At 33.0% G+C, this 13,663-nt stretch overlaps 1 protein-coding gene across 4 annotated transcripts in view; it reads right to left on the reverse strand.

Annotated features, from left to right (window-relative positions):
- Positions 1-13,087, reverse strand: part of LOC143255322 (alanyl-tRNA editing protein Aarsd1-B) — a 56,556-nt gene extending 43,469 nt beyond the window's left edge. For 2 of the 4 annotated variants that reach the window (XM_076510794.1, XM_076510791.1), the window contains exon 1: positions 3,011-3,240. In XM_076510794.1, coding sequence (XP_076366909.1) covers positions 3,011-3,049 — 39 coding nt within the window. In that variant the 5' untranslated portion in view covers positions 3,050-3,240. Of the gene's footprint in view, positions 1-3,010; positions 3,244-12,941 lie in introns of those variants that run through there. The other 2 variants (XM_076510792.1, XM_076510793.1) reach the window with 2 other exon arrangements.
- Between the last annotated feature and the right edge of the window lie 576 nt (positions 13,088-13,663).

Raw genomic sequence — 13,663 nt, forward strand, 5'->3', positions numbered from 1 at the left:
ACCATTAGTCTTGAAATTTTGTATTCTTAGACCTACAACTACAAAAGGAAATAGCATACTTTAAAAATATAAACTAATAAGTTATCATTAAATGATCTGAATGCTTGTATTATTTTCATGAAATAATCCAAAAGAAAACCTATTACAGGATAAAATATTTAAATATATAAATGAAAAACTCTACACAAAGCCAATTACAAAAACTCTTAAATAAAACATTTGTGGTGGTACTTAATTAGATAATAAAGCTTATCAGAAAAGGCACACAAATTCCCTTATGAGTTTGTTAAATAATAAACATAAAACATATTTTGAAGGGATATAAAAAGAATTATCTGTTGTGAATTGAACAACTGAATTAATTGATGACACTGATGAAAGAACAAATTTTGACAGACATTTTTTCAACATTCAAGACAGACATTCTTTATAGAAACAAAAAGATGGCTACAAGAACAAAATTCAAAGAATGTAAAAGATAAAATTCAAAAAAGCATCAGGAATTTAAAATTGTTATGATAAGAGACTTAGAGAATGATAGAAGATCAAGAGAGTTGATCAAAAGGGAAATTATGAAATCAAAGAGGTTATTATTATTATGAAAATAGGTTGACTTAAAATATAAAAATTAACAGTAAGGATGTCTTCAAATACACTAAGAGTAAGTAAAATGTTAAAAAAAGGAATAAAAATTATGTAAATGTGAAATGATGTGGAGATGGAATTGCCAAGAAAAATGCCAACACAAATATTGGGATGATAAAGTTACATGAAGATCACTGCAATATGAGTTTATATACTGAAATTTATTGTTGAACTGTATAATACATATTAGAGTTGAATATACTACTGCAGCTGGAAGTTGTACATTCCTGGCTATTGTCATGCAATTTGTTTATGCTAATATCATGGTTATATCAAACAAAAAGCATCAATATAGTGTAAATAAGAGCCTATGATGTATGTACAAAGAAAACAAAGTTGAGCCAAAAACTACCTTGGTTATTACATACTATTATGGACAGTATATATGGACAGTTCCCAACCAGGGGGTCGCAAAGCCTTGGCAGGGGAGTTGCGTAGCCTTGTTAGAAGTAGCTTGGGATAACATTAATTTTATTTCATCAATTACATTTTCAAGTCGCGAGTGCCAAAAGGTTGGGAACTCCTGCACTATGAGGTCTGTTTGAATTGACTGGCCTCATAACCATGCATTTTATGGTATAACATTAAATTTTAAAATTGAAAGCCACGTAGAGATGATCTACGTATAACTGTATCATCCTAATGTTTTTGTTGGAATTTTTTTTGACACTGCCATCCATACATCATTTTACATTTACAAAGTGTTTTTATTACTTGTTTAACATATAGCCAATAAAGGACAGCTAGGCTCTTCAATGCTGTCCTTGCATAGCCACCACAGAGAATATAACAAAATTAAAAACACCCATCTAGTGCTCTTTTAAACTATTGTAATAAATCACTGGATTCCATTAGAAAAACAGAACTGTCTTAACTGGAACCAAAATAGTTTTTCTGAAATTTTAAGCTCATATCCTTTCATCTTACAGCCCAAAGAAAACAGAACAAAGAAGTCAGAGGCATCAAGTTATCTTTTTTTTTTTTTATAATTCTAGAGAGATCACCTTTCTCAAAAATACAAAAACAAACGAGTTAACTGCAACTAAGTTTGAAATCCTTAGGCACCTACTTACTGACATACCAAATATTAGAGACAAGAAAGCTCATGTTTATGTACTTATATGTTTGTGTCCTGTAAAACTCTGAGGAAACCCTGTTTAGTCCTAATGCTTTATCTATTTCTAATCTTTCTACTTATCACCAACTGCTTAGTATCTACATGATTCAGGTTAAATCCAATAATTCCTATACATTTTTCAGATTTGAGAATATTGCTAGCATCCTCTCTTGTTAAAATAAAACAGAACACATACAAATCTCAGCCATCTCATAGTCTTCATCAGAACCTTGCCATTAGCATCTTTTAAGTTTAAGAGTACAATCCCTGTTTTGTTATTTTGCTTTTATCAAAATTATTTAAATAATCCTTGATTTTAGTTTTATCATTATCAGCTAGTTGTTCTTCATAAGCCCTTCTGAATTTCCCTTTTTATTTTTAAATACATTCCAATGGTCTGTTAGTTATGTCTCACTCTGTTCACTACCATCATGGAAATATTATTTCCCTGGGGAAAAAGCATTCATTAATTATTACTCTTATTTTGTTTTTAGAAAAAGTATTCATAGGCATTTAAAATGAATAAAGTGAATAATACTACAAAATTTATGCAAAAAAGTTTTATATTTATGTTACCTCACTTAAAATACAAATTATAAATTTTCTTTTGAACTTCAACTTCAATTAAACAAATACATGTACAAGGTTTTCATGTTCAGTATACTGTGGTACTAAAATATTTAGTGATAACTTAAAACAAGTTGTGATTATAACAGCAATAAATGATGTGATACAAGTATAACCTATCCAATGAAAGATATTGAAATAAGACATTCACACTGTGGCATTAAAACGTAGAATTTAACAACTGGTACATTCTTACGTACGTATCTATTTCAATTGTAAATCTAACAGGCATTATTTTGTTATTTGTAGGCAAGTTTTTCTTCACTTCTTTCATTTCAATCATAAGTTCCCAGAACTACTGTTTATTTTCTGTACTCTGAACAACGAGTGTTTACACTGGGAATTGGAACTGCTTTTAAATTTTACTAATTTTTGTCATGTACAATACAAAACACATACCAGGCCCAAAATTAGTTTAATAGTACGTAACTCAAAACGAAATTGTTTATTTTTATTTTTAGGCTTACTATGTTAAGTAAGTAATATTCCTAATTTATATATAAAGTTAGGAAGATGATTGCATCCACACACACTTTGTTAAGCTTAATCCTCATGTCAAAATCAATTTTGTCTCCATGTTAATTTTTCTGTTGTGAACGCAAATATACTAATAGTAATTACCTTTTTAACGTAACTGTCTTTCTGAAATAAATATACCATTCTTCATACAGCTATCCCAGTTTAATCCAAACAAATTTCTGATACTTTCTACTTTAAGCTATAAATTAGTTTTAAGAATTAAAAAGTGTTAACTTTATTCGTAAACATTTGAGCACACAGCTTATTTGAAACCCACTACACTACATTTTCAGTCTTTACTTATCCTTTCACTAAATAGAAGCTATGAGTCACACGTGCATATCCTTTATTATCAAGTTAATATGTTCATGTAATTTGTAAGTAACTTCAGTTCAGCAAAAAGATTAGTAAAAACCAAAAATATTAAGTTTTATAATTTTTCATTCATTAATTTTTACGCATGGAGAGCATAAATCTTTGTTAGATTTTACTTTTGCACAATTATTTAACAATAAATGTTTTATAGTATATATAAAGTGTCTGTAGTGACTTTAGCTTCTAGAAGCTAAGGTATTTGTCAGTGCACAACTATTACAGCTCATGACCCACCAGGCAGAGCCATTGATTAGATCACTCAACTCGCAGTCGCAGAATCGTGTGTTCGAATCATCGCCTCACCATACATGTTCGCTCTTTCAGCCGTGGGGAGTAATATGTAGTGATCAACCCCACTATTCCTTAGTAAAAGAGTAGCCCAAAAGTTGGCGATGGGTGGTGCTGACCAGCTGCTTTCCATCTAGTTTTTCACTGCTAAATAACGGACGGCTAGCGTAGATAGTCCTGGTGTACCTCTGCGCGATATTAAAAAACAAACAAACAAGCGAATTATAGATCATCATATTTGAACATGACTAATTCAGTGTTTCATAATTGTGAAATTGAGTGTGAAAATTTAGATAAAGTTCTGTTACCTAAACTGCAACTTAAGGCTCAGTAGTTCTTTATTGCTTGTCTGTTCTAGGCTTCAGTTAATGGATTAAAGGTGTCTTATTCATCCTCTCGTTTTCGGCTTTACTGATTACATTGTACATACCTGAGGTTTGACCACATTACACTCATTTAATAGTGCCAGCGGATGTCAACAGTGATATATTTACTTTTTCACGGCTCATATGTTTTCAACCGACAAGGACATTTTGATGTCAGTTGTTGTGAGAAACCAACCTACAACGTACTACACACCCACTTTGATAGTTTTGTTATGCTTAATTTCAAAGACAACCTTTTAAAATATCCTATTATCTAGTGTACGTCACATCATCATTTACCTGGAACTATCACAGTAAGCGTTATTCGGATTAAAATCTATTTTAAAGCTAAACTCCTACCCAAACAGCTTTATTGGTACTACCATCAATAAAAACATACAACAACTACATCTATCAGGTCACTGAATTACGGTGTCATAAAGCTACAAGTATTGATCTCTCTGCGATAATAAGAGAAAATTAAACACCGTAATCAACAAAATTCATCCACAGTTTACTTTAAGTGTTTATTTGAGCTATTATTGAGAATTTATAATTTTTTCCAGGTTTAAAGATCATATCCACTTTCCTCAACAATCATGTGTTATTTATGAATTCTGCTGGTCATCATGCAGGGACGCTTATGTCAGATCGACTATTAGAAGACTGGGGCATTATTTAAAGGAATGCTTTAGTTCTACTTTCAAGGATTTATGTTTTTCACTCCGAATTTAATAGCTAAGTTGGTAAGACGTGCGAATTGTTACCTGCTAAGATGCCTTCCAAAACAACTGGTACTTCAACAAATAGCTCGTCGATTTCAACGATATTTCTTAAAGGATTACCACTGAACTTTATCCCTCGCCAAATAATCATCTTTATTGACTAATGTAAATCAAGAGTTTATGTTGGCCCGAGAAAGACCAGGATCCTTCGTCAAAGCGAAGTTTCCCTCCAGTCCTCTGCCCTGACCGGCCTTATTTATCTTTGCAAACCTTGCAATGCCGACGTTAATGTCAGGTGTTCCACCACTAAAAGCCCAACTAATCTATTTTTCAGTTTCTTTAGGAAAATTCGGGTAAATATGTCACTTAAAGTAACCACTTAATCTAAACTTCATGCTGCCCACCAGATACAGTCTAGAATTATAGGTCCCTCCACCCAGTTCATGAAGGTAATAACCACCGCCAAACAAGTAGCTTACTACATTCTACGTAATGACTGTTATTTCATTTCTTTTACTTTAGAGCCAAACGCCCCTGCTGTCAATCACCACTGAAATTTTACAAGACCAGCAAGCCTGACTCACAACCTCACACTTTATTTATCCCACATATTAAGAAAAACTATACACAGACGATCTCGCACATTAGTCAACAGAAGAAAACAGTAAGCACTAACATCAAGTTCATTCAGACACTGCCAATCCTGAAGCTAACAACTACCACAGCCCAGATCCAAACCACGTGTATCACTAAAACTAACTCACCGACCTTTACTAACAACCAGTTAACCAGCAAACCCAAACCAGGATCATCAAGAAAGACAAAAGAACTCCAGGACGCAGATCCTTGCTACCAACATCTGGACAACAACAGATTCAGTCACCCAACATCCAACTGCTCCACCACTCAAGCACGCTCCAGAACTTTCCCGACTGTGACGATGGTCACGAAGTCTTCTTTATGGCCAAATAGTTTATTCGCCTTACTGTTTTTATTTCTTTTCACTTACAACGAACAGATTGATCAGGATATTTTATTCGCCAACCTGGCATTGAAGCATTGGATCCTGTGATCCCAGCCCTGAAAAGATGCCTTCTCATTTAAAATTAAAAAAGCTAGAACCAAGCTAAAACCGATGTCTAAGAAAATTTTAAATCTAAATTCAAGCTCTAATCGATCACAGTTTGTTATCATGTGAGATATAACCCCTTAATTCACTTTCTACTTCACCACAGACTTCATCACCTTTTTAAGTACCACTAGCTACCATAGCTAATCATCAAGCCAGCTCGTTTTCTCTATTTCCGTCCTGTTTTACAGCTTTCCCCATTCGGTTTTAATATTAGTATTAATTTAGACCCACCTCAAGCAATATGGTATCTATCATACCCTGCAAGTAATATCATTACTCTTTCCAACTAGAACCAAACCTTAATTCCGCCAGTAAAGTTAAAGAAAAACAAGTGTTTCTGAGCGTTCCTGGTAGTCTCGAAAGCCTCTTTGGCTTTTGTGAGATATAAAACCGAAGCTATTGCCAAGGTAGACTGACTATGTTCAAGGACAGTTCAAATATTGTTTGGCGTGCATTGAGTAAATATGATGACGTGGCAATAACCCCTGGTACGTTCAAAGTAATCAGTGAAGTCGAAAATGAGGCTAAACTACTGGCGAAAAAATGCTTTTAACCCTTCAAATGAAGCCTACAATCAGTAAATAGCTACTGAACTTTTACTAATGATTTAGGTAATTGAAGTTAAATTAGTAATTATATTCATTCTACCTCCAATCAATAGAAAGTAGTGTACGAAAGTGTTAGGACAAGACAATATTTTGTTATTATTTCCATATTAGGGACTAATTCTTCAATGCCATGGATCGGCATGGCCAGGTGGGTTAAGGTGTGCGACTCGTAATGTGAGGGTCGCGGGTTTACATCCTTGTCGCACCAAACATGTTCACCTTTTTCAGCTGTGCGGAACGTTATAATGTTACGGTCAATCCCACTATTCGTTAGTAAAAAGAGTAGCCCAAGAGTTGGCGGTGGGTGGTGATGACTAGTTGCCTTCCCTTTAGTCTTACATTGCTAAATTAGGGACAGATAGTGCAGATAGCCGTCGAGTAGTTTTGCGCGAAATTCAAAAACAAAATAAACAAACCATTATTATTGAGTTATTAAAACGTATGATAAATTTCCTATTAATATTGATGTGACTTCTTGGTTAGGCATACATTTTTCAACTATGTTGACTTTATTTCTAAGTGTTATTGTTGTGAGTAAATTATGCTTTTGTTGTTGAACCAGATTGTAGCGGCTTGTTCATTTTAAACAGGTTCATTACTGGTGTAGTTTCTCCCGTTGATTATGTAGTTGTTTTATTCGCTCCATGAAAACTGAGACTAGTTTGCTTGTTCGCCAGTTTTTGTGAATAATAGCAAAGTTAATTGAAATACAAACACAACAATAAAATAATCTTATATTTATTGTAATTAACTCTTGCCTAAACATTTGAACTGTAAAATAGGACTGATAATTATTGCAAGTCCCTTGCTTATTGTTCAAGAAGTTATATACATATACATATATATAAGGTTTTTAAACCTTTTCCAACATGATTTACTTCTGTAGGTTTTTCACGACAGCTCACTCATTTCGGTTCGAAAAAAGATAAAGTACCATATTAAAATATAAAATTATTTATGACTTAAGTATACATCAAACTATAATGAATACAACACAAAATAAACAAAAAGATAAATGTATTTATCAAACTACAACTGGAATAACTAATGACTATTTTGTTCTTGAATTTGTTGTATAATTAATAATATTCATTCACACCATCATTCTCACTCACCCAGCTGATAAGCATTAGCCTAGACAACTACTATATCTGTCGCATCCCAGCCTTCCTGATGAACATTGATACTAGCCCAATGGCCTTGTCGGCGCTAGATATGCATGTTGTAGTGTTGTTTACACATTATAACATATTTTCCTTTTGCTTTAACTCGTGATTTAGAATTTAAAATTAGTCCTAGTGTTAAATATTTGGTTTAGTCATATAGTTAAAAGAATAGCAATTGCTTGAATGGAATTTGTCTTTATTAACATTGCACTCGAAAACAAAAAAACAAAGTGTTTATCGAATTTCGCGAAAAGATGTTCAAGGCTATCTGCGCTAACCATACATAATTTTGCTGTGATAGAGGGAAGGTAGCTAATCAACACCATTCTTGTACCAGCGAATAGTTGGACTGACCACAACATTACAACACTCCCACGGCTGAAAAGGCGAAGATATTCAGTGACGAAATTCGAACTCGCAAATTGCGAGTCAAGTACCCAAACATCATAACAAACAAAAAGAGTAAAATGTTCGAACTAGTGGTTTACGTTTTATTATTTATTGCAGTATCAAAGAGAGGGTACTGATGGCAGTCGTAACAGAAACAAAGATGTTTCGTTTGAGGACTGATACCCTCTTACTTGCAAATGTGCTCTTCTTATAGTAGTACCTATGTAGTGTGTAAATAATAGTTAGTTTATATTGTAAGTAAGCTTGCTAGTATTATTAATACTTCACTGTGCCATATGACCTACTTGTGATTATATTAAAACTTTTTGAACGTTCAATGTTTGTTCAGTAAACAATTGCATGCTATTTAATAACCACTTCCATAACAATTTAGGTACTTTTAAATAATTTATAAATTTATAACAATATTCAGAGGTCAGTGCAACACATGATAATAGGTTGAATCATATAGGTTGAAACTATAGCAGTAGACAGTGGATGCTATTTTTGTAATCGTAAAAAAAACAAAAAACAAACGTAGATCAAAAATATAAAATATAGCGTTTTTATATCTCAGCAAAAGTAAGTAAAAATGTAAGAGTAAGAATCTGATTTACAATGTGAACTATTTCAATAACTTTATTAATTTGCTGAAGAAAGTGTAGCAGGACGCCACCACGGAACGAAGTCATGAGATTAAAGACAAGGTAGAAGCGGACCTGCCCCCCAGTGGCTCAGCAGTATATCTGCGGACTTACAGCGCTAAAAACTGGGTTTCGATACCCGTCGTGGGCAAAGCACAGATAGTCTATTGTGTAGCTTTGTGCTTAATTCAAAACAACAAAACAACAAGAAGCGGGTAATTAAAAAAAAAGTAATTCCGAAAGTAAATAACATTCAGAGGAAGAGGTTAACGAAATCTGACCTTCCTGGGTAGATAAACATCAGTACTCAAATACCCATACAGAGAGAGAGAGATAACATTCAGAATGAACATCGAATACTACTTTACTTGACCTTATTTAGTTATGAAACAAAACACTTTCTGGGGCACTGCGGAAGCACATCTAGCATCTATCGAATATACTTGCTGAAAAATCAAATGAGAAAGTATATTACAAACTCCATTAATTACTTATATCTACTACGCATCACAAAACAAAAATTCACTGTTTGACAGAAAGGCTTAGGAATTTAAATTTGATCACTGGTGAGAGGAGATGCTTGTTAAACACCCACCCACATATATAAACCGTAGTACGAATGAACAACATTAAGTGTGGGCGGTGGGGGAACGTACTCCAGTTTGTTTCCCGTTGTGCACACCCGTGGTTGAAAATGTGGATTACCTGTGTGCGAATAAGTAGTTTGGTTGAAAACTCAGTATTTTGTAATATACTACCGATCTATTGTATTCTACATCAATTAAGTTTTGATTTATTTATCGAAGATGCACGCTGAAGCTATTGGATGATGGAAGGAGATGCAAAGAACGCTATCACAAATTAACAGGTCGTAAAACTGGCAAGAAAGAAGCTCACGGTATTATCAAAATACATTGCATATTAGGAAAATGTTAACAGTGTATAAGGGGATAAGTTTTAAATACTCTTTTAAAAAATAGCCGACAAATACAAACTGGGTGCAAGAATAATGCTGCATATGATTTGTTTTTTAGGGAGGTACGTAGATAAAAACTACACGATCAATTTACTATGCCATAGAAACATCTTGCTGTAACTGTTGACCTTTAAATTATTGCATCTTCAAAACTATAAAAATAACTTTTTATAGTTACCCCATTTACTAGTTTAGAGAAAACTATAACTTCAAAGTTACAGAGACTCTTTTCGGTTTTGTAATATTTTAAAGCTATAATTAAATATTGAATAGTACACTTAATGTATTAGTGTGCTCTCAGATTACTATTAGTGGGAATTATTTTAACATGTTAAAACGTAAACATGGTTTGGTACCAAGTTACACATATCATATACTATTGTAATGTTTGGCTTATCATTTTGTTTGTATTTATCTTCTCGTTTAAAATTTTATCTCTTTCATTAAGTTTACGACAGTCAATATCACTTTTCTAAATGTTATTTTAATCATAAATTACCTTAAACTTTATAAGTATTTAAATATAAACATACACGTTATCTTTATTTATAAGAGTAGAAAGTATAACGAGTTGTCATTTGTACACTTTAAAAGATATATTATTATAATATATTAGTTTTAGTGTTTTGCTTTTATTGGTTATGTTTGTTTTTTTCAAAACGTATTTTAAATCTGCGGGCTTCAAGTTCGAATCCCTGTCCCACCAAACTTACTATCTCTTTCAGCTTTGGGGACAATATAATGCGACAGTCAATCGCACTATTCGTTGGTAAAAGAGTTGTCAGTGGGTGGTGATGACTAGGGCTTTCCCTCTAGTTTTTCACCGCTAAAGATGTAGCTTTGCGTCATGTTCTAAACAAACCGTGCTGTATTTATAATTTTAAAACAAATCCCTAGATTTTTAGTGGAAAGTTCGGGTTATTTGGCATTTTTACAGCAGGTAGTATAGTATAAAGTCTTCACTTTTTTTTCCATTATCAACAACTTCCGAGTGTGAATTAATGCAGCTAGTGCCGACTGTATTCACCAGAAGCTTCAAACGGATATTTTCGATCGATTAAATCAATGATGATAAATCATTACATGATATGTAGTTTCATTTATTTACGTATAAATAAATAATATATATTTATCTGTAAGTAACTAAATTTTCATAGTTGATTTTCAGAATTTTTTTTCTTCACACTTAGAGCCTTGCTGGAAAGCCATGTTAATGAGCTTGCCTGGTAAGCTGTAAAGATAATTAATGTTGAAAAACAGAAGTGCTTTATTTTGAAATTATAGTAAATCAATTATATTGAAACATTTGAAATTTATGGTGTTTTACGTTATTTAGTAGGTAGGCTATTGTTCAAAATAATATTTCTGCGTCTCAAAGCGTGGGACTTCAATATATATTTTGTTACAATTATTAAAGCAACCACGTATTTATGTGTCTTCTCTTCATATCGATGTTCTTATAAAGGTAAAAGGTCTAGATAAAAAAACAACAACAAACAATATACTTAATAAATGTGAATCATATTTAGGATGTAGAATAGAACCCAGAACGAAATTTCAACCCAAATTGAATAGCAGTTATGTAATATAGCTATATTGTTAACAGTATAAAGGCATAAACAAGTATAGTCAATACCAATGTATACAAACACTAATTGGGAATTTTATTATAAAATCTCTTAAACATTTTTAGAACATTTCATTTATATGGATATGCGAAACTGGTTGATGCTCTTAGACTTTCTATACATCAGTTGTGGAACACACGTTTCGGCAGTAGGATTTATGCCATAATATCATTGTGTCAGAAGTTAGTCCAAATTAAATATTAGATGAAATGTTAATATTTGAGAGTGTTTTTCTTTTAAGCAAAGCCACAAAGGCTATCTGCTGAGCCCACCGAGGGGAATCGAACCGCTGATTTTAGCATTGTAAATCCGGAGACATACCGCTGTACTAGCGGGGGGCATATTTGAGAGTAGTTGGTCGTAAGTGGCAATAACATTTGAATGCAATCTATAGATTATTCGCCCTTTAATAGGAATCAAAGAACCTATCTCATGAAGAGAACTATCTTATACCCTTAATAAACTGTACCGTTAGAACAATACAAATCGGGCCATGTGCTTTTTATGTTTTTTGCCATATATTCATTCTTCATTTGTACCTACATAGAGAAAAGGTTGAAACAAGACTTATTAGACCTATCGAACTATTCACTTCCTACAGCAAGCACTTTATAAACACCGCAACTAGGTTTGGTTTTTGTGGTTGCATCTGAAATTATCTGTTTCTGGACTGTTATCGGTATCTTTACGACTTTTGTTGTTTGTTTTGATATGGTACAGCTTAGGATAAATGAACCCTAGCTAAATACCTACTTTGAAAATAATTGACTTTGACACACCATAATATATGTTGTACCTTATAACCATGCTCAATTGTCATTATTTTCCAGCTTAAAAATGGTATAACTGACCACATCTCTGCACTAAAAGGAATCAGACACAACAAATGATCATCCTAGTTTTGCATATACTGATAAAGAAAGTAATATATAATGATCATGTGGTGGCATACGTGTCCCAGTTAATAACTAACCAGTATCTGTCTTCATATGTACACGTAAATTTTGGATGTTATTAAATCATTGAGAAATTTCAAGTAGAGATATAAACAAGATAGATAATAAAGCAAACCTACAAATCACAATCCAGGAGTTAAAATTACTTCACATCCAATCAGAAAAATTATTGAAACCTGAAAACTATCAAATATTAAATAGCAGATGAAGCACACTTTCAGTTATAAAGATTAACAGAATTATACCGTTCTTCTAATAAGTCAAAAGAACTTAGCAACAAATACGTCTCTACATCTTCAAACAAAAACCTGTGTAACTGTTTCTCCCTTATCCAACTACTCCCGAGTCGCAGGCCAATTTGAATCAAACGCTGTGGAACGATAGTTTGAAACAAAGGCAATCCCTTCACCCTATTATTGCTATTAGTATTTATTATATTTGACGTAAGGTGTTAACTACATTCACGATGACGTCACGTCCTTACATACATACATACAAATTATTAAATTTTTCAGAACACAACATACACAAGGTGTAGAGGGAGGGCACAGAAATATCTTGTTTATCTCAAAAAATACACTAATACTCCCTAAGAAGGAACATATTGAAACAAATTGCCAACACTTTTGACTGAAGCTTTCACTCCAACAGCTATCCGATTTCCTACTTTAACCCGTGACCTTTTAACTTCGGCCCTAAGACACTTCTGTGACTAATAACCATCAATTAATCACGAGAAACATTAAAAGGTTAAAAATAGGTAACAGAAAACACTCCTACCTCATTATTTGGCTGATAACTCTTCATTCAAAATCACCCTGATCATCGTATAGTTTATACCATGTTTTAAGTATAAACGTATTGAGTTATTAAAGTTTCTACAAATCTTGTGATTAGGAAATAATGAATACTGCAATGATATCTTATAAATACATTTTTTATCTAATGTACGTTAATCTATTTTTCACAGAAGTGAGTGTTTATCCCACACATTAATTCTGGGGATGGTCTAGTGATTATTACATTTCTCTTTAAAAACATGTCATAGGTTTTTACTCTTTAGTTTTCTGTGCCAACTGTTGCCTGACGCACAGTCCTCAATGATCTAGAAGACTGGGGGCTACTATTGGCATAACTCTCATGGCCATAAAATTGCCCAAGCTCTGTCAAAGTGTCAAGGTCACGCAATTCCCAGATAGAAATATATACTAAAACCTATTAACTGGAACTAAAACTACCTTTCGTAGAAGTCAAAAGCCATAATAAAATCCAAAACCACAAGTTTAATGATGGTGAATGTCAATTCTAAAACCAGATCTCACTTCTGAAAACAATGTTAGAATAAAGAACTAAATGGACATTGAAACGACTATGTTAAGAGCAAACAATAATAGTAAAGTTAAAGTTTACTAAACTCCCCAAAGCTCTCCAAGTAGAGTTTAGAAGTTAAAGGGAGAAGTCTGATAAAAAATCTTACACAAGGCAAGACTAGCCTTATATAT

This window comes from Tachypleus tridentatus, chromosome 7 (assembly GCF_004210375.1).
Source record: "Tachypleus tridentatus isolate NWPU-2018 chromosome 7, ASM421037v1, whole genome shotgun sequence".
NCBI lineage: Eukaryota > Metazoa > Arthropoda > Merostomata > Xiphosura > Limulidae > Tachypleus > Tachypleus tridentatus.